At 40.2% G+C, this 23,034-nt stretch overlaps 1 protein-coding gene across 3 annotated transcripts in view; it reads right to left on the minus strand.

Moving 5' to 3' along the window:
• Positions 1-21,867, minus strand: part of UNC5C (unc-5 netrin receptor C) — a 364,440-nt gene extending 342,573 nt beyond the window's left edge. For all 3 annotated transcript variants that reach the window (XM_060654604.3, XM_060654602.3, XM_060654601.3), the window contains exon 1: positions 20,384-21,867. In XM_060654604.3, the coding sequence (XP_060510587.1) occupies positions 20,384-20,507 (124 nt within the window). In that variant the 5' untranslated portion in view covers positions 20,508-21,867. The remainder of the gene's footprint in view (positions 1-20,383) is intronic.
• Positions 21,868-23,034: the final 1,167 nt, after the last annotated feature.

Raw genomic sequence — 23,034 nt, forward strand, 5'->3', positions numbered from 1 at the left:
AAATGTAATGTAGCCCTGAGAGAGAAAAGGCAAAGAGGGACTCAAGAAATCAGAGACCAGGTCTCTGTAACTCCTCACTTCAAGGCAAAGACAAGTGCTGTTCATAGGAGAAGCCAGAGGGAAGAACTCTCAAAATTGAAAGGGAAAGAAAATGGGAAAAAGGGAAGAGAGAATAGAATCTTGTACAGCAATAACAAAACATCTTCAGTGGCCTCGAAGTTAAGTGAGAGTAGCACTTTAAAGGGAATGAGAGACATTGATTTATTCTTTTCTCAAAATTAGCTAAGTTTATCCCAGCAGAAAGTTATAGCACCAAATCACATGTATCTCCTTTTATCTCTTTCAAAATATTTTTAGTTTGTTATGTCAATTTTCCAACTTTTCCTGCAGTATTTTATCTTCCTAACAAGATTTTAAGTTTCTTAAAGACAGGTACCATATGTCTGTGGCGCCTGGGTGGCTCAGTCGGTTAAGAGTCTGACTTCGGCTCAGGTCATGATCTCTGGGTTCATGAGTTCCATCCCCACATAGGGCTCTGTGCTGACAGCTCAGAGACTGGAACCTGCTTCGGATTCTGTGTCTCCCTCTCTCTCTGCCCCTCCCCAGCTCATGCTTGCTCTCTCTCTCTCTCCTTCAAAAATAAATAAACATTAAAAAGAATAATAGTAAAATAAAAGAATTATCTATTCCATTTACCTCTGTGGGGATAGAGTAATGAATACTTCCTAACTGAAGACTTATTCTCAGATGTGCTACACTTTTTTCTCCACAGAAATGCTAACCTGAACCATGATTTGAGAGAATACACTACATGTTAAAATAGAAATATATTCTAACTTCTGCCTCTACCAGTTCTTGTCACATCTTTCTCTTCATGTAAATTTTAAATTTCACTAGTGGGAATGCAGGCAACCATTTGGATGCATTATTCCACCTACGTCAACTGCAGACCCTTGCATCAGGCTTAATTTAATCTACCTGATAATCTGAAGAAAACCCCAAATCAGTCACCGTATGAAGATAAACTACAGATCATAAAAACAGTGTCCCTCTCTTTTTTTTTATTCATCTGTTTTTCAATAATTCTTGAATCTCTCTTCCATACTTGGTGTCCACTCTGAATAAGAACGGAGACCCTCTACAACTCGCATATATATTTTTAGATGGAGTTATCTTAAGTATAATGCATCCAATGTGACTTAAATTTATTTCAATTTAGCTACAGAGATCTTTTCCTTCACATTTTTGAGGGCTGGTCTGTCTTGGTAAATTTCCAGAATAAATCTTATGTCTTCCTTTTAAGTAGGGCAAGATCCTGACATACAACAACTGTGGAAAGCTGAAGGCATTTCTGGCAAGGGCAGTGAATGACTGACTTATCCATTTGTTTTTATAGTTATAAATATATGGTTACATTGGGCAGGAAAACAAATATTCCCCAAAATACGTGGTAAGCACATGAGAGAATGAATGGGCTCATAAGATATGTCATGATTTTCTCTCTCCATTAGAAGATGTTTAGTTCCATGAAGTTCATTTACTCCCATTACAACAACAAAACAAAAAACAAAAAAACAAAACAAAACAAAAAAACAAAAAAAGAAAAACGACAACAACAACAAAACCACACACACAGCCAAAGTGTATGCTTACTTGGAAAAGAAAGAAAAAGAAAACTCTCCACAAATGTAAACCACCATGCTGGCATTATGTTTTGTTGGGTTTCTTAGTCTATCTATGCCTCCCCAAATAGAATTTCTTGTAAGTTAATATAAACCATAGGTAAGATGAGAGAAAATATTGAAATAATAGCACACTATCAAAACATCTTAGTTACATATATTTCTTAAAAGGGAGCTGGCATTAAAAATCCATACTTAATGTTTCTTTTATAACTTGATTACATTTTTTTTAAATATTTATTTTTATTTATTTTGTTGGGGGGACAGAGAGAGAGAAGAGAGAGAATCCCAAGCAGACTCCATGCTGTCAGTGCAGAGCCCGAGGCAGGGCTCAATCCCACAAACCATGAGATCATGACCTGAGCTAAAATTAAGAGTTGGCCACTTAATCGACTGAGCCACCCAGGCCTCCCACTCTTGATTACTAGCTTTTATTGTCTATATTATATTGTATGGGCCATTATTCTAAGTACCACTTAGAATGGATGATATTTTATTTCTTTTAGAAACAGGTGATAATAAAAAAGGTTAACAGTGAAAGGTGAAATTTGTATCAATTTACAAATGTATAATAAATTAATATACCGTAAACTAGTAAAACATTAAGTGTATTGAAAGTTTGGGATTCCATTAAGTACAGAGTTTCCTCGGTTTTTATTCCTTAACTTACAAGTGACAATGGAGAAAACTGTTAGCTTATGTAATTGAAATAAAATTTTTTGGTTATATAGCTTCATGAAATTAATGATTTGATGTCCTTTGAGGCCATGAAAATGTGTTTTAAAAAGAAACTAATTTTTCATTCATTCATCATGTGATAAATTATAGTAAGTATGTGCTACTTATTAAAATAGAGAGCAAGAGGGGCGCCTGGGTGGCTCGGTCAGTTAAGCGTCCGAATTCGGCTCAGGTCATGATCTCACGGTCCGTGAGTTCGAGCCCCGCGTTGGGCTCTGTGCTGACAGCTCAGAGCCTGGAGCCTGCTTCAGATTCTGTGTCTCCCTCTCTCTGACCCTCCCCCATTCATGCTCTGTCTCTCTGTCTCAAAAATAAATAAACATTAAAAAAAAGTTTTTAAAAAAAATAAATAAAATAGAGAGCAAGAGCAAAGCTTTTGTTTACAACTTAAATATACCTTTTAATAATAAAAAAAGTCTAATGTTAAATCATCCCTTTTCTGAAAATGGAGTCAAGTCTTATTTAGACTTCATATCTTTAGGCATATGAAAGAAGTGTTTTAGGCATATGAAAGAGGTTAATTTGCATAAAAGGAATTTATTTCATTTTCTACTGTTTACAAAATAATATTCTTTTAATACTGCTTTTGAGTCCGTTTTTATTTAGATGTCATTTGGTCTAAATTGACAGTCCTGAAGTCTTTCCTAAAGTCATATTTGCCCTTTAAACATCTCTGTGGCATTCCATTATGGGCACCTGCTGCTGATAATTACATGTCTGTCTCCTAACCACTTCCTCTGCTTTATGTCAAGGCAAGATTCAGGCTGCTTGATTACAAACAACTACCAGTTAAAGACCACTGAACAGCTCTCTGCGGTAATTATTCAGGACAAGTTGGGTCTGTGTTTACCAAAGTCTTAACGAAAAAGCAGCAGTTACTTGTTATAATTTCCTCTTTGCTGGCAATGTAGCATAATCCATAACATGTTTTGGTCACCTTTAAAAGTGCCTACGAGAATATCTGATTCAATAATGCTATATATAATGATACATTTCACTATACTATTTTCTAGTCTAAAAACCAAAATATCCTGGCCAAAGATAATAGGCTGTGGTCCCACCAAAAGAACTGTGAGATAATAGTCAATTACAGGGAAACAGCTAGACTGAATATGCACTCCAAAACAGACTTATTTTTGTTGAATCTGGGCCACTCTACCCCCACCCCCCATCACAAAGTCCTCCCCACCACCTCATATTCATACTATTATACTGCTTTGTCTGGATGTTTGCATCTCCCGCCTCAAACTCTTATATTGAAATCCTAACTCCCAAAGATGATGGTATTCCGGGTGAGGGCCTTTGAGAGATACTTTGGTTATGAGAGTGGAGTGTTCATGAATGGGATTAGTGTTCTTAAACAAGAGATCCCTCACAGATCCCTCACCCTTTCCACCACGTGAGGACACAGAGAGAAGATAGCCAACTATGAACCAGCAGGTAGGTTCTTACCCATGTGACCATCATGGTGCCTTGATCTTAGATTCCCGGCCTCCAGAACTGTGAGAAATGAATTTATATTGCGTATAAGTCACGCAGTCTGTGGTATTTTGCTTTAGCAGCCTGAACAGACTAAGACGCATACAAGAGGCTTGTTCACTTTATAATGAAAAGAACAAAAAATACCACCCTATAGGGCAATTTTCCACACAACAATAATCCTAACATAAAACAACTGCATCACGTGATAGCACAATCAATTTATTTAGCAGTATTCCCTATGCCAGAACTCTACAATTAAATCATCAGAAAGGTTCTCAGGGGGTTCTCAGGTTCTATTTTGCTCGTAGACCTTTGTAACTCCTCAGTCTGTGTTTAGGTAACTTGATGCGACCAGGTAGTCAGACTGCCTACCCATCAACTGACTGAGGTTTATTTCCTTCAACCATAAGAGAATCCAACTTCTTCACTATTTAATAACCCCAAATTATAGGGCGGACAATACGAAGGTAGGAATGGACTTCTGAAGATAGGTAAGGAGTGTGGCCTCTCAGGTAGCATCTAAGAGATGGTGAACTTTCACTCACAAGACTTTTCTCACTTTCCACCTATCGACTTCAGATTCAGCTCACTGTCCGGTAGTTCTTAGAAGTGGATGATGAAGAGAACCCGGAAAGTCCCCCACTAACTCCATCACCATGAGTCGTCACCAAAAGCCGCTCTAAGATGTGTTATTTATGCATGGACAAAATATGTCTTCATCCAACATCATCCAAAAGATCTCGATCATATGTTGGAGATTCCATGAGGAACGCAGTTCCTGTCCTCCTCATGCCGTCATGCTAGCTGGGGATGCAGGAAAAAGAAACGAGTGCTACAATGGGATGTGAAGGGGAGCTTCACAAGGGAATAAAGATCTAAACCGAGATGAAGATGGAACCAAAATCAGCCAGGGGAAGGAATGGAACATAAGGAATGAGCAGCACTTGTTGACAGCAAAGGAAAGAACCACGATGCTCACTCACTGCCAGCTTGCTAACAAACCCTGAAGGATGTTCCCTCATCTAGCTGCACTGCAACATCTGTGCCAGATTTGGGGAAGGTGCACAGCCTGAGGAGACTATAACCATGGAGGCATTTCAGTAATGAAGGCAGAGGCCTAAGAACAAATATGTCTGTCAGCATGTTAAAAACTTCAGATTGGGCTCTAGACACAGTGAAAAGCCACCAAAGGATTTTAAGACAAAGAGCTCTACTGATGACATTTGTTAGGATTTGCCTGGCACCTATGTGGGGGACAGCTGAGAGTGGGGTAGGACAAGAAGCAAGGAGAACCTACCTCAGTGATCTAGTTGGAGAAATGGACACATTTGAAATATATTTAGGTAACATATATCATCTTTTATACTACAACATCATTAAAGGGTTGACATGTCAAAGTGTTTGTAAATATCTAAATATAGGAGACTCTGTGAAATAAGTTAAGTTTTGTTAAATAATAATTTGTTGGGGCGCCTGGGTGGCTCAGTCGGTTAAGCATCCAACTTCAGCTCAGGTCACGATCTCGCGGTCCGTGAGTTTGAGCCCCGCGTCGGGCTCTGGGTGGATGGCTCAGAGCCTGGAGCCTGCTTCCGATTCTGTGTTTCCCTCTTTCTCTGACCCTCCCCCATTCATGCTCTGTCTCTCTCTGTCTCAAAAATAAATAAACTTAAAAAAAATAATAATAATTTGTTATAACAACTTGGCTTTCTGAATTGCTCCCATCCCCACCACCCCTCAATAAAACAGTAGCAAGGAAACACGAATTCTGGCACAAAATATTTTTCATATAAACTTAAAAAGCCCTCATTACTCACACAACAGAACTTCCTAAGATAGTTTAATGTTCAGAAAATTAGAGTTTTGAAGATCAGTTTGTGTTTATTAAAAAACAAAACAAAACAAAACAATAAAACAGATATAGCCTAGAAGAAGGAGTTATAAATACAGTCTCACCTTTTCTTGTGATTGCAAATTTTCCCCCTGGAAATCTTTAAAGGAAACTACTATAAACCAAATGCTACACACATCAAAACAAAACAAAAACAAATAAGCAGGTTAATCAATCATTAAAAACATTCTAGGTTGCTTCTGTTGGGTTCTTTAAACGGAATAAGATCCTATAAATATAAAAGGTTTTTATAATTATGCAGGGACTAAACCACATTGTTGATTCTAGAATTCTTGTTATTTTTCCCTTTACAAAGTTGGATGTTTTCCTACAGTACTGCACTTGGGAAAGTGAGGGAGGATGGTTAGTGTTAAAAAATAAAAGTATTAAACTTTGCTTTTCGGTCAAAGAAAATTACAAAGGAATCAGTGTTCTACAGGGTCTATCTAAAGTGTTTACTGTGTGTGTATCATTTTGGTGTGGTGAATGAGTTATTCTTGTTTGTTTAGTTAATGCATGTATTATATTCTATTTGTTAAAGGTCCACAATTGCATTATTTTGGGTTATGTTTGGGTTATGTTCTTCCTGTTAAATTTGACACTTTTTTATGAAAAAAAAAGGGGTTTTATGTTTTGTCTTATTTTAGTTTAACACTGAAGCATTTTAAAGAATATAAAACACAATTGGAGTTTCTGGGTGGCTCAAGTAGCCGGACGCTTGATCTAAGCTCAGTTCATGTCACGATTTGTGACTTCGAGCCCAGGCTTGGGCTCTGTGTCTGCTTGGGATTCTGTCTCTCCCTCACTGCTCCCCTACCACTTGCTCTCTCTTTCTCCCTCCCTCTCTCTCTCTCTCTCTCTCAAAATAAGTAAACTAAAAAAAAGAGAGAATATAAAGCACAAGAACAATTGTTTTTATTCCTCTAGAAAGAATTTAAATGTTAGCCAAAAGTAAAGAATTTGCTTTTGTTTTTTCTGGTTTTTTAACCTATATTTGTCTTTACAAGTAAAGTCAATTATAGTGGAAAAAAGTATAAACTGTTTTTTCATTGAGGTTTACTCAGTACTAGTTTTAATGGAATATATTCTAAATTCAGAATTTTGCGCAGGAAAAAAGATACCATATTAACTTGATTGTCCATAAAACTGACACAAACGTGCTGACTTTCCAAAAAGTTTTCATGTAAAATTAAAATTTCATAACTGAGTATAAAAGTCTCATTTCAAAATCTACCAATTTCTTTCTTTCTTTCTTTCTTTCTTTCTTTCTTTCTTTTTTTTTTTTTTCTTTACAGAGCACAAGTGGGGAAGGGGCAGAGAGAGAGGGAGACACAGAATCTGAAACAGGCTCCAGGCTCCCAACTGTCAGCACAGAGCCCGAAGTGGGGCTCGAACTCACAAAATGGGAGATCATGACCTGAGCCGAAGTCGAACGCTTAACCGCTTGAGCCACCCAGGTGTCCCTCAAAATCTACCAATTTCTTATAAGAATTTTACCTGTGACATTTTTTCTGTGGCTTCACCTGGCATTTTTCCTCCTGATGGTACTCCCTACTGAGTGCAATCCTCTCATTCTTGTGATACATTTAATTATTTTCATAGTAGTGCCAGATGAAAGTTGTTGGATAGCATAGGCTTACATCATGAAAATGCAAGAGGTCCCAGGCACTGTTCTCAGTTCTTTGCTTTTGATAACTGTTAATCCTCACAATTCTATGGTGCAAATAAGATTATTATTCTGATATTCTACTTGCAAATGTGGAGTGAAACTAAGAGGTTTTTAACTTGGACGCAATTTTCAAGCTTAAGAGTTTAGCAGTTTGGGGCGCCTGGGTGGCGCAGTCGGTTAAGCGTCCGACTTCAGCCAGGTCACGATCTCGCGGTCCGTGAGTTCGAGCCCCGCATCGGGCTCTGTGCTGACAGCTCAGAGCCTGGAGCCTGTTTCCGATTCTGTGTCTCCCTCTCTCTCTGCCCCTCCCCCGTTCATGCTCTGTCTCTCTCTGTCCCAAAAATAAATAAAAAATGTTGAAAAAAAAAAATTTTAAAAAAGAGTTTAGCAGTTCATTCCTCTTTACCACAAGATTTACATAAGAGCTTCCATTAGTATTTCCCTAGCACAGTTACCACAGGAATAGTCTTGGTTGTAGCCATTAATATTTTTTCGATGGATGTTGATTAATTTCCTATGTCAGGTGATTACCGAGTCCACACGTAGGCATACATCTAACATGGTTTTAATTCTCTGACACTTGGGGCGCCTGGGTGGCTCAGTCGGTTGAGCATCCAACTTCAGCTCAGGTCATGATCTCATGGTTCATGGGTTCGAGCCCCGCGTCAGGCTCTGTGTTGACAGCTCAGAGCCTGGAGCCTGCTTCTGATTCTGTGTCTCCCTCTCTCTCTCTCTCTCTCTGCCCCTCCTCTGCTTGAGCTCTGACTCTCTATTTCTCAAAAATAAATAAACATTCCAAAATAAAAAACAAAAAATGCTTATATGAAAATCTGTGAATAAAAAAGAGATCTCTGCCACCCCGTCGTGATTAAACAGTAGTCCTCTTTTTTTTCATGTTTCTTTTCTTTTCATTGTCAAGCAATGTAGGTTGATGTGAGATTTTTTTTTAATCATATAGAGAAAAATTGACCATTTTTAAAAAAATAAATGAACAAATGATGCGATGCCTCAGGTTTGACTAAAATTTATAAATAAATGTCTCAGTGTAGACTTAAATAAATTTATAAATAATTCTCAAATTTATAAACAAATTGGTGAATAATTCTGAGTACTAAGAGTCTGATGAGAACCCAAATGACCATGTGAAAATATACATAAAGCTTACGCTCAAGTGATTGAAGTTATAAGCTTAATCAGGGCTCTCCATTGTTGCCTGCACAGTGTTTCACTAATGGTCCGATAATGGGGGTTCGGCATGGAGGTTCTTGTAATACTTTATAGTTGTGTGAGCATGACAGCCACTGATAATCACTGCCCTGTTCTCCACTCACACACTAGATTACTGAGCAACCCTCACGCTTCGTCTCCACAATGGGCTCACAGTTGCAGAACACGGTCTTGGAAAATTCTCTTAAGATGACTTGCGAAAGATTCTTGGATTCTAACATAATTTGCAGTAAAACCTCTTGTCTTTCAGATGCTTAAATGGAGATTAGAAGATATCCCAAAGATGGAAACAATGGGGTAGGGGGTGTATAAAATGGACATTTTAACTTTTGATTTCATGGCAGGCAACATCACATTGTTTTTAAAAATAGTACCATAATCATTAACTTAAAATATTACCACAGAGGAAATTATACCTCTGGTTTCACTTTTTCCCTTGTTTTCTTCCCTCAATCACCTTGTGTCTTCCCCAGCTCCATTTATACACATAACAGTGCCTCAGGGAGGGGGCTTCCTGTAGTTTCAAAGTACACTGAAAAACTAAACACTGAGGTTAACAGTTTAAAAAAAAAAATCACTTCACTTAAAATGAATATCTCAAAGTAGTGCACATTAATATGTGCTTCTAAGGAAACAACTCTTTCTGGATGTCAGCTTAAGCTTCTCCATATGAATTTTCTCAGACTTCCTTTTAAAACCATCCCAACCATTTATTATCTTCTCGTTATATAGACTGTTACTTTTGTTTCATCACAAATCTTTGCCTGTTTATTAGCAGCCCTGCCACTGCTATCGGATGACATTTGTTTTACTTAATGTATGTAGTTTTAGGGGAAAAAAATATAGAACTGCTATTACTGCATTATATGAAAAAATTCCCATGTACATTTAGCTGACAGTGCATCAGCTGCTATTTAAACTGGGCTTAGCTAATGGACTTTTAATGTCAGAGGGGTTACGTGCAGTTACTGGCTATTAGCAGAAATGGCTCCTTTCTATAAAAATCACTTTTCCTCAAGTGTGTTGTTTGAGCATTCCTTTCCCTAATTTAGTGACTGTCACTGAATGCAAAACAAACTCAAGGACTCTGGAATCCGCTGTTATCTTTAAGACCCTCTTTTTAATCTTGCAATTCAGCATTAAACAGGCAACCACCCTCATTAGCATTTAGACTTGTAATCACAAAACTTTGTGAGGTATTCTTATTTATTTTGCCATTCTTAGCAGAATACTACATATTTCGCTATGAGAACCCCACATCATCCAAGAATGTATGATACGTATGACAGAGGTCGTACAAAAAATATTCTGAACCCTAGCATTTATTTATATTTTTAAAACTCTAGTTCAGAAACACCAAGTGATGTGAAAATGTATGGCACAAATTACTACATATTCACATGTTGATGCGTCATATAAATATGTATATATTAATCTGCATTGAATACAATACTGAATATAAGCAAGGAAGCATAACTACCCCTCTATCTGGAGTGATATTCTGTATATTCTTTCGGTAGTAACAACCCTTCCCCCCCTCAACTAACTTTATCTTAGTTCATTCGAATAACTTTCTTTTTTTAAAAAATATAATTTACTGTCAAATTGGCTTCCATACAACACCCAGTGCTCATCCCAACAGGTGACTTCCTCAATGCCCATCACCCACTTTCCCCTCTCCCCCACCCCCCATCAACCTTCAGTTTGTTCTCTGTATTTAAGAGTCTCTTATGGTTTGCCTCCCTCCCTCTGTTTTTTTCCCCCTTCCTTTCCCCAAGGACTTCTGTTAAGTTTCTCAACATTCACATATGAGTGAAAACATACGATACCTGCTTTCTCTGACTGACTTATTTCACTTAGCATTACCCTTCAGTTCCATCTATGTTGCTGCAAATGGCATGATTTTATTTTTTCTCATTGCCAAGTAGTATTCCATTGTATATGTAAACCACATCTTCTTTATCCATTCGTCAGTTAATTTGAATAACTTTCAACGGATATAATGGAGATACCTGGAAATCAAGTCACCTGTACAGCTTTGAAGAGAATCCAAGAAAATCAAATATTCTGCAGCCTAGAAACATAACTCCATATTTGATTAAGAAGTTGAAACAAATCATCACTGAATTCAGAGAAGGGCCACATAACTGACCTCTCCTTCAACCAGTCCACAAAAGAGGTCACCCGAGGCAAAGTGCTTACCACGGAAATGATGTCGCTTCTAAAGAGTACCCAGAGAGGGACTCTTGCGTGTGGATGAAGGATTTTACCCACGTATGCATAGAAGTTATTGTCCTCCCTTGGTCAACAAATGATAGTCTGCTGAGTAAGAAACAAGGGGAATTTCTCAACACGTTGAAATAAGCCAGTGAAAGTGGGGAAGACAGGAGACAACTTGTCTCTATGGATAAGCCACTGAGCAAATGAGAGCCATCTCTAGTGGACACTATGCAAATGACTTAGCACCTGGCAGAGAGGAAGGAACTTGTTGCAGATAAGTAGAGTGTAATTTTTTTTCAGTTATAAAGCAGTGATTACATTTGATTCCCTAGTCAATGACTACCTTTATGAATTTGTTTTATAAGCAAAATAAGTTTTGTTTACATTGTTTGATAGGTTCTGTTTCCTCTCTAAAGATATTGCCAAGCCTATTCGAAAACACTCTCATAAGACAAAAATAGTTATACACACACACACACACACACAATTTGTGCCAGCTTATATATATGCTCACAGGGAATTACTGAACTATATCTGTCTATTCCTTGTAACTCTTCATTTCGCTAAGAGTCTGCCTGGAAATAACCTCCTAGGAAATAATTTTAGAGTTATATAATTCAATAAAAAGGGACGTGTGTCTTTCATATTATCGTCATTTCGAATAAATCCAACAAACTGATTACCCCCACCCCTACTGGGAAAACACATCTATTGCTAACACTTTTCCTAGTACTCCTCTTTACTTTTTTTTAGTTCTGTTATAGTCAGTAAGCTATAACTTTCTTCACTGTGATCCTTCTGAGTCTACATAAATGTATGCATGTACATGTAAATCTAAACAAAAATAAATACCTACGTTCACCAATAAATAAAGAAATATACTGGCAATACCTTTTAAATGTACCATCATGATATTAAAGATAAAATTCCAATTAAGCAAATTCTTCTGTGGAAGAGAGGTCCTCAAGAATGCCTACATAATTCTAAAAAGGCTTGTGTACCTGAGATTTAAAACAAAATGTTGGTATTCTTATTAATGGTAATATTTAACAGAAAGTTTCAGGAAATGAGAGCACATTGTATAATGACCACTAAAGGATTAATTATATATTCGACTGTCAGTAGAATATACTGCCAGATGCCATGTATCAGTATATCACTAATTAAGTCTAGATTTCTCAAGCAAGCACATCCCGCTCAAAGAGGTCCAAAGGAAATCTAAACATAACTTTTTTCAAGAACACACCTTTTAAGTACTTTCCAAGTTCTTCTGCTACGTTAACTGAAATGGGTGCTGACCAAGACGCTTATTTAGATAAAAGTTGCAAGTCAGGGGGACTGTTGAATAATACTACGATGAAATACTGATCTGAGGTCTCTATTCCGGATAGCAAAAATAATAAATCATTTGAACCTGCCTGTTTTCCCTCAGCTTCTGAGAGTGGTTACTGAAACGGGCTTCTGTTTTCCACCAAGCTGCAAGCTCTGCGGTGATGGCTGTGGTAGTCTGGCAGGGAAATGTCTTAGGCTCTTTCAATCCTCGAGTTTGATCCCTAATACATTTTAAAGCTTATATCCTGTCATCATCTTATGGAGATCCAGAAGGAAGAAGGAAAGTTGCTAAAGAAAACGACAGGCGTAATTACCGTTTTATTTAGAATGACTTCAAGATTGCTGCTTGCTCAACTTGAGCACTTCCGCTGGGTGGCCACGATGTTTGTCACTGGTAAACTCTTTATTCAGTGGAAGACAGAATATATCATTTTCCCTTTATCAAAAGCTAAATTAAAATGTCAACATATTTCATACAGACATAATCCTCAAAGTGAAATGACCATTATTTACTATATCTTCCCAATCATAAAGTTTTTGTTGTGGTAGCAATTTGGTTATTTACTTGGTTTGGATCAGATATGATACAGGGCTCTGAAAATCACACAGAACTCAACAGCAGTGCTTTTGTCACTGACTAGGGTTTCCACTTTCCTGCAAAAGTTAGAGGATACCACTTGTTAAAGAGTACTCTTTGATCTAGTTCTAGAAAGGATTTTTTTTAGGCTCCTGAAATTCCAAAAAGTTAAGAGAGAAGATTTAAAATATTCAATTTGATTACAAGTAATACACTTGCAACTCAGCAATTGGAATTATCTAAAATTATTCCCTTTAGCTTTAATTTTATACATGAATATAATTCACTGTGCCTATGGTTATGAGTGGATATTCTTATACCACACACCCTATCATGTTGCACTAAACTTCCATGGTCTAAGAGAATATACATTATGAATCAATTTAAAATGACGACATTTCTATGCAAATGGCATACTTCTGTACTACTCTTTTATATTACTATACGCACGAATTTTCTTGAATTTTGAAAAACACTTTCATTTCCATTCATGGACATATTTGCCCTTATAACTGGGCAGCAGATATATTTTAATATGCCAACACTAATCTGTTTTTTTATTGGAAAGGAATGCTCATATGTAAGGTTTTTTGTCTGAACAGAAAAAACAAAAAAATATATAGTTGTGTTCAGGCAGTTCATGATTAAATAATCGATTAAGACATTGACTAAAACTGAGAAATGTTAGCATTCATCAATAAACGTGTTAAATGTGCTGAGGGACTTTCTGTTGTTTAACAACCTTAGAGGAAAACATAATACGTGTTTATCTACATGAGGCATTTTTATGGCTTTCATAATTGCTGAGAAATGAAACTAGCCACAGGATCCAAATGACAATGATTAATGAAGGTAACACTCCTATCTTCACAGCATTTTAAAATAAATAAGACTGGTGAGTCTGGAGTTAAATCTGATTAATCAATATCATCTGTTAACTTGATTATTTTGGGCCTTCATATTTAGAATGAGAGAACTCTATTTAGGATGAGAGAACACCTGGTTACCCTCACTCTCACATTCCCCTACCACACTGCAAGGAGATATGGTTTGTCATTTAATTAAAAGAGGGCATTCTCCAAACATTGGAATTTTCAGATATTAGACATCACTTTTGCCACACAAAGCACTTTTGCTCACTGCTAATAAAAGGTATACTGACATTAAGGGTAAAGAGCTGAATATTTGGCACTTCTAAAGCTATAGTTCACTTTCTAAATTGTAACTTCGATTAAATGAACATTGCCATAACTTTAACACTATGAACTCCGTGTAGAAGGTTAGACATGTTTTAAGTACCTCTAACATCTGGAGGCATTCTGTGTATTTCAAAACTTCATTATATAATCCTAAGGTAGCAACTTTTGTGGCAGCAGGAATCCCCCAAATGAAAAACCACATTACACCTTCAACCAAAAACTCCTTTTAAAGATCTGAAATTATGGCACAATGTTTTCTAACATTTTGTTTATAAAGAATCAAAATACTGTCAACATAATCGATGTATTAGGTTTTCAAGAAAAGGCAAAAATTCTCCTGAGAGCTCTAATCAGGTAGAGAGGATTAAAAAAAAAGTTTACTATCTCTGATCCTGTTAGCTTATAAAATTATTACCAAAAATGTTTTTTATTACAATCTCCATAAATGTGGGGATGACAAATATTTAAAATAAGAAAAACTATGAATTATTCAGATATTAATTTTCTTTTTAAGACCTAGAAAAAAGGAAAGAGTAGTGTTTTAATATTACTCAAGACAAACTTACTCCACTTTAAAGTAAGTCATATAAAAATAGCACTGAGTTTCTGTGAGTTTCTGTTCTAGTGCAAATATCCCTGAACTATGCAATACTGGGACAATACCTGAGGTGTCGGTTTCACCTAGCCCTCTTCCACAAATAACATAAAGCAATACCAAATCCAGATAAAATATGAAATCAAAGAAGAGTCCATACATAACTTCAAGAAGTTAGGATAACAAAGATAGCAAGTGAGAAATCTGGGGATCTGTAAGTGTAGAATAGGCAATCAAAAATTAAAAGCAGCATGAAAATACTATAGGAGAAAGATCTGTTTTAACTCTAAGTAACACAAAATTCCCCACAAATCTCTAGTGTTATCATAAAAGTTTGTCAGAAAACAACATTTCCACTAAACATGAAGAAATAGCAGTAACCATTAAATGATGAGAAGTAATTAAATGTAAAATTTCAAAATATGTTATCTAGATTATCCAGGTTGTTCTAAATTATGATACTAAACTTTCTATGCAAATACAATTTGAACGTATGAAAAGTCCTGGTGAATGTGCCTTCAAGTCAACCTATTTTTCTATATGTTTCTTTGTGTTGTTTCAATATGCATTCAATTATGTTCTTTAGACTATTCACCTTCGCCTATTTTTTTTAAAGAAAAAACCTACTGACATTTGTATAAAGGGTTGATTTTCCCTAAACCCTTATCTGAAAACCTGGGACTTGGCATGTTTTTTTTTTCCCCACAAAAGTATTCATGGTAAAGATATTCATTGTAAAGATAGAAAGTCAGGGGTAGAGCTTGCAGCCAGGACTTAACAGGCGGTGACTCAACATGTCATTTTTAGAACTGGCATTAGGTTAATTTTCCCAGAGAGAGCAGAAAGGAAGAAACGGGGTTATGAAGGGAGAGAGCTTCCCCCAGACTGTTCAAGGAACCATGCACGTCACTGTCCAGGAGTTTGCAGTGATCTATTTTGGAACATCACCTCAGACAGCTTCATTTGTTGCTTTTGGGGAAGCAGTGTCTACAGCAATCCCGTCTGAGTTCAGAATCATTGGCCTTGAGTTTCTTTAACTTCTAGATTTCTTTGCCAGTGGTTTACAGAGTTAAAAAGCCAAAGAATAATACTTTCTGTGGGCCAGGCATGGCTCTAAACAAGTCACATGTATTGGCTCATTCAATCATAACAGGACTTATAGTATGTATTATCTTCACTTTACATCTGTGGAAACTGAGGCACAGATGAAGGGAATTAACTCACCCATGGCCACACAACTAGGGGGTGGGAGAAGCAGGATTAGGAGACGTTGATCAGCTAACCCGAAGAATGGGCACATAGCACTAACAGCCCCTTAGCTTGTGCCTCCCCAAAACCAGACCAAACGTGCATTAAATCTAAGTAAGATTTAATATCAATAAGACAACTGCAATGCACATTTTGCATAAGAACATCCCACTTCAAACCGAACTGCCATCCTTAAGCTCTTCTGGATAGAATTTTTGGAAACTCCACTACCACTGCCCCTAGAACTCTAGCCTGACTTATGTTTGCAATCGTTGATACTTGATTCCAAAAAGTACTATACCTATGCTCACTGTTACTTTTCAGACAGTGAGTTATAATTATATGCTTATAAGTCTGTCTTCCTTGAAGGCTGAAACGGTATCTCTTGACTCTGTTTCCCTAACAAATAGCACTGTCTGGGGCATAATATGGGCACAACGACTGTTTGTTAAGAACTGCACTCTCTCATGCACTCTCCAAATGAGCTAATAGGTTTCTAATTTGTGGGGAAATGTGAACAGGTTTGTTTTTAACTGCCACAAATACAAAAGTCAAACTGAAAAAAAAAAGCAGGTTAAAATTGCAAGGCATGGCGGCTATGGCTCAATCCCCACCCCTACTGTCTTCCCCATTATCTTCTTGAAGTGGTTGCAGCCTGTAATTTTAATGTTTCTTCTGAGAGTGACTCCCTCTGCTGCTCCAGCAAAGCCATGACCTAAATCAGAAAAGTGCTAAATGCAGTTAAGGCCTAATAGAGCACACTCTGGCTGTTAGCACTAATTGGAGAAGGTAGCATACATTAGAGAACAGTTATTTTTAAGTCTCAACAATAATTTTAAATAAGCTAGGAGGGTTTGCCTCTATAGAGCTCACGCCTCCTTTATGTTTTTAGAGGGTCTGCTTTAAGATCAGTATGAATTTTGATCAGGACTCCGGGCTCCCAGACTAAAACGGGAGATATCCCAGGAACTTGTCTTGTTGAACCCTGAATCCCCAGGATCCAGAATACAGAAGGAAAAGAAATTAATGAATGTTAACAATCTAATAGATCTTCATTCTTTGCAAGTACTTGAAAAGTTTGTCCTCTGAAGCGTTTTAAGCATTTCTTAAGGTAGAATGCCCGAAATTGTTTTTTTTCTAAACAAAAGTAAACTAGCCTACTCTTTCTTTTTGAAAATTCCAAATGTGATTTTATGTATTTACTCTGCTCCTGTACATGGAGAAAATACATTTTTTAACTGTAATGAAATTCAGTTATCCTTCATGCCAATTGTCTAGCTCCCCAAAGCCAATATGCATAAATGCATGAAGGTAATTTCTACCCTTTTGTAGGAAGAAGTATAGTATTTGCTTTAAAAAAACATTATAAAGTAACTGACAGTAATATCAAATATTCCTAATATGATTAGAGTCTTCACTGATTTTCTGTTCTGAGTTTGGTGATGTTAACACTCATAACACTAGTTGGTGCTAGATAAGCAGAATATCGATGCTATGTAATCCAGAAATAAATGCATTTCTATAACAGGAGGGCACTAACTCTGAGGTACACTGATCAAATACATACCACACACCACACACACACTCACACACACTTACACACTTTTCCTAGTAGAATCTTTCATTCTTGGAAGTCAGAAATGACACAAATTCCCTGGAGCTAAGAGTTTCCGGCAATCCTGAATGAAACAATTAAGGCATAGCCAGAAAGGAGAAAGTTGTGGCCTAAAGCCTGGAGAATCTCCCAAGGATCTAAATAAAATGCCAGTTGTCTTTATGCAAACCACAGTTACAAAACACAGGACACTTGCAAATAATACCTATTATGCTTTTTTGTTTTAAATCTTAAACATCTGTTGTTTTTTTGGCAATTTGTGAAGACATACATATTTTCTAAAACTTCTCATTTTTCTAGTACTTCTCTAACAGAATAAATCTCATCCACATTGTCAAGTACTTAAATTAACTCTCTCATCTTAATTGCATATGTACTTCCATTCATAAAAAAATAGTTCATTTCCATCTTCAAGTGTTCAACACATGAAAATCAGACCTTGAGGAAGCAACATTGTCTTAGGTTTCCCCGGTGTTCTAGTCCAAAGACAGAGGCGAAAGAAGAAATTAGAAGGAAAAGGAGGTCTGACTGCCAGACCAATATAAAAGTATGCTTCTGAGAAGAAAGTGTAATAGTAGTTCAACAGTAAACAGGCTGGGGAAATGGATTAGAATGATGGTGATTGCAGCTGATAGAGTTTGGTGCTTTCTACATTTTAATACCTAACCGACAACACAGGAAGAGCTGGTGTCCTGAAACATGGAGGATGACAAAGATAAAAGTAGTCTATAGCGTCTTTCTAGACCACAAGATTCAAACATAAGCATGTTCACCAGGCACCGAAATAACTAAACTACATGGAGAACACCACTGAAATGCACATACCCACGAGGATACATTTTATTTTCCCATTTAAGATTAGAGGAGCAGGTTCAGTCTTGGATTGCCTGATCTGTCAGAAAAGTGCAAGTGCCACATGCCCGCTCAGCCTGTCTTGAGCATCTTTTTCTTTTAATCTCTCTCCCTTCTTTCAATATTAATCCATTTACAATCTCCTGTGTGATGATCTTTATTGATCTTTTTTTTCCGACCCAGTCTTTTTAATTTGGCTGTAGTAAGCTCTCGGCAAGAATCCCAGATCTCCTGTTTGGCATCTTGGGGGACTTTAACTTGTCCTTTTCCCAAACAGGTCTCCCATCGTCCAGTCCCCGCCATCGCCCCTTGAGCCCCACCCCGTGGCTGGGTCCTTTGTGCGCCCAATAACAGTAGTCGAATCCCACAAGGGCGTCTCGGTGTTGATTCCACGACTATTCATCAGGTTGTTCACTTAAACTTCCAAACACCCCTCTCTAAACACCCTTGGCTGCTACCCAGAGAACTTCCTACCAATTTCAAGAAACCTACAACAAGTTCCTATGATTCTCCAGAAGACTCCCTTGTAAAATGGACAGATGGGCTCTGGGAGTTTGCATAAGAAAACCAGGACAGAACCTCGGGGATGGGAGGCATCTGGTAAGAAGGGAAGGAAGGATTTATGAGCGTGGCTACTTAGCTAGGCAAGGGCAAAATTTACTCCCCAAGTAGCAATCGCTAATTCACAAAGCCTCGCTAATCACTTACCTCCTCGTGCGGACCACACTCGCTAACGCTCAGCGCTCCCCTCCACCTCCAACGCCCTCTCCCCCAGTGCCTTCGCAGATCAGAGGGCATGCAGTCGGGAACCTCCAGAGTGTCAGAGCCACAGAGCAACGCCGGGGGAGTTGAGGCGAACGCCGCACCTCCTCTGCTCTCCAAATTTGGAAAGGAGTGTAACCGAGAGGATGGGATCCCTGAATCACCTCCGAATGCTGCAAACGCTTCCTCCACCCCCACCCTACCGAAAAACAGCTGCCTCCCCTGAGCCAGCGACCACCAGAGAACTGGTCGAAAAGACCGAGGTGGGCGCTCGGCTGGGCCAGAAGGCTGGGGGCCCAGGTGACCCGAAACACACCCCAGAGGGGGCAAACGTTGGCTCTTTCCTCTCCGTCTCCCTTCCAGTCCGCTTCCTGGGCTCGGAAGGCTTGAAGCTGCCGCTACCACTTCAAACCCGGGGGACACGAAGGGAGCTTGGCAATCAGCCCCCGCGCCTCCCCTCCTTCTTCATCCACCCTCAACTCCTGACCGCTCCTCTCCCCACCCCTGTTTTGCCCAAGGCCCCGAACACTTATTTTAAAGCTCAGACGCGTTAAATTAAAATGTCAGAGTTATAAACTGGCCCGTTTCCCCGGGGGAGTTTCGTATTTGGTTTGAACAACCAGTCCGTTTCCCCCAGAGCTCTTGGGTTTTAAGTTTCTCCATAGCTTACTGGGAGGGAGACACGGAAAGGGTAAGAGTGTGGAGGCGTGCACGGCCCGGTGTCTGCCGCAGGCTGGGTGGCGGGTCCGGGTTGCGCTGTGCATGTCCACAGCGCCCCAAGCAGCAGCAGAGTGGCACCGGCGCTGGTGGGTCCTCGGCGGTAATGGACACATTTCCTTAGCTGAACGCCCTTCGGCGTCTAGCGTGCTCAGAGACTCCCTGAAGATCCCGCAACCCCAGATGTGGCTCAGCGCGGGGAGCCTCTGCGCATCGCGGTGCACCCATGGCATACCACACAGCCACCCGCACCAAGAGTCTCTCCAAACCTCCGTGTGTACAATATGCCACAACGTGTGAATGTGGAGCGGAAAGTGCGAAAGATACGCAAGGCGCCCACATGCCCAGAGACTGATGCGTGTCCACACCCCGAGCGTCCCTGGTCCATCCGTGCCCATCTTGGAAGATGGATTAAAAATAATGAAGCTTCTTGACTAGTTGGGAAAGTGGAATGTAAGCTGATTTCCAGTTGGGAGCAAGGAGGCGATTTAAGGAAGCCAGGAGAACTGGGGAGGAGGAGAGGAAGGAGGGGAGGAAGAAGCGAAGGGAGGTGGCCGCAGAGCTTGGCGGACCCTCTTACCTTGAGCGGCCGAGCCGGTACCGCTGGCACTGAGCAGGGCCAGGGCAGGTAGCACGAGCATTTGCAGCACGTATCCCAGTCCCAGTCCGCAGCGGGCCGCTGTCGCCGGGAGACCTTTCCTCATCGTCGACAGAGGTGTGCCGGGCGGAACCACACGGAGAGACGCGCCAACAGCGGAAAACCCCACTGGGAAGCAGGAGAATCCGTGCACCACGAAGCAGTCCGAAGAAATAATGATAACCAAGAGCCACACTCCACTTTCTCCAAGGGCAGGAGCCAAAAGGGGGTGGAGAGGAGACGCTGAGGAGGAGTTTGGCGGTCCCTCTTTCCCTGTGCCTTCTAACTGGCGGCTCCGCGAGCGGCTGCTCTGCCCCCACTTGGGAAGTCCGGGGAGGCGCAAGGCGGCCACCTCGCCGCTGCCCCCAGCAGCAGGAGCAGCCGCAGCTCCGCCGCGCGCCGAGCCTGGACTGCTCTCCGGGTCCCCTCTTCAGTGCCGAACACACACAGGCAAGGGGGTGGGGGGAGGTGGAGGAGGGAGAGGAAGCGAGAAGTGGGAGGAGGTGGGAGCTGAGGGAGGGAGTTGGGCACAGTGAGGCTCTCTGGTCTCCAATCTCAGTTAGCTCACGCCGGCGGAGAGACGTCCAGGCTGCCGCTGCTGGGTGGCCAAGGAGAGTCACTTCCTAGCGTGGGGCGCACGGGCGCGCAGAGGCGCTCGCCACGGAGGCGTGGAGGGCGCAGCCCAACTCCGCTGGGGGGTAAGCGGCGGCGGGAGCGCGCCCGCCCGCGTTATGTAAGCAAGGATTGGAGGGAGATGCGCGCCCAGCGCCGGAGGTGGAGACCGGCTGTTGGTTCACCCGCGGAAGCCGGGCGAGAGAAACCTGAGGGCAGAGGCGGCTGCGGAGAGTGGGAGCGCGCCTGCCTCCCGCGGTGCGCCAGACTCGGACTCCAAGAGCGCAGCGGGCGCGCCCCGAGCCTCTTGGCTGTGTCCACTGGAGCTCAGCCTGCCGCCTGCCAGCTTCTCCACGGCGCCGGCAAAGCCTGAGCCAGACTCCCCAGGACTGGACTCGCTCTACGACTTGGGGTCTTGTGATTGATTAAGCTGGGTGCGGGCTCAAGTTGAAGTGCTGCGTGGTGGGGAAGAAGGCAAGAAGATTTGCAGCGTCCCACCCCGCTGCAATCCTGGGGTTGTCAGCGCCACTCAGACTGCTTTATGTTCTGGGTGCCCATGACTTCTCCGTAGTGGAACAGAAACTAAAAGCTAAAGGAAAACTCATTCTTCAATAGAGCTTTATTTGCGTGCATCCTGGTGGCTGGCAATGTTGAGTATGTAAAGGGTGGTGAGACGATGCCTGATACTGAAACTCCCAGAAACGATGCACAACAAAATTTGTAGGTACTCACTTAAAGTGATGGTGGAAACTATGACATATTTTCCAAATTCCTAACGGTGTAAGAACTCAAACTGATGCTATGCATTTTTATACTTTCCCCCCATTTATTTATTTATTTATTTATTTATTTGGAAAGACTAGCCTGGGTAGTTAGGTTTTGGATCCCTGTTGCAATGATGACGGAAGAATGTAAGAATGGGTGGAAAAAATGACAGGCTAGACAAAAGGAAAAGTGGATGAATTAAAAGGTCGATACACATTGGCAAGTCCAACATTCTGGGGAGAATGAAACCTCTTCCTAAGATTAGTACACTCCTAAACTAATAATAAATAATATATCATGGAAATTTTAAGCTCTTGGTGCCAAGGGGGCAATGTGTAAACACACACACAGGCAGGAAGCTTGAGATCTCACTTTGTTATCCTGGACAGGTCAGGTAAACTGCATGTCTCAGTTTTTTCATCTATGAAATATTTCATTACATGGCTTTAAAGTTCTTTTCAGTGCTGGCATTCCATGATTCTGCCTGCCAACCTCCATCTAAACCTTTAGCCAGTAAGACCTGTCTTGGATGAGTCTGATAGATCTGAAAAGGTCATACTTGGCAAAGACATTGACAAATCTGGCCATTTTTTCCCCCTGTGGAGGTGCTGCCCGTCATGCTAAAATCTCTCCTTTACCCTCTTCACTTTCCCTTACCCATACCAGATACCAGGATCTTTTGGTAAGAGGGTAGGTTCTGACTCCAGACTGTCTGGATTCAATTCTTAGCATTTCTTATGACTAGCTGACAGATATTGAACAATAAAACTAGGTGCCTCGGTTTCTCTATCTATAAGATAGGTCTAGTACCAGTAACTCTCTTATAGGGCTTTGTGAGAAATCAAGGAGTTCAAGATATGTGAAGCACCTGACACGAAATTGTTAGCTACTATTCTTGCCATTGATGAAAGAGCTTCATCAGCTGCATGCTATCTAGATAAGTGCTGTCCAACAGAACTTTCTGCAGTGAGGAACATGTTCATATTTATGCTCTCCAAAATGATAATCATTAGACACATGTGGCTATTGAGCACTTGCAATGTGGCTAGTACAAATCTGGTATTTTAATGTAATTTATTAATTTAATTTTAATAGGCACATGGCTAGTGGCAACTATGATGGACAGTGCAGCTAGGCAGCTTATGCCCATTATTTATTTTGAGGATTATATCACCAGAAGGAGCTGTGATTATATTTCATATCTGTCTTTACAATTT

The sequence above is a fragment of the Panthera onca genome, chromosome B1, assembly GCF_046562875.1.
Source record: "Panthera onca isolate mPanOnc1 chromosome B1, mPanOnc1 haplotype 2, whole genome shotgun sequence".
Lineage (NCBI taxonomy): Eukaryota > Metazoa > Chordata > Mammalia > Carnivora > Felidae > Panthera > Panthera onca.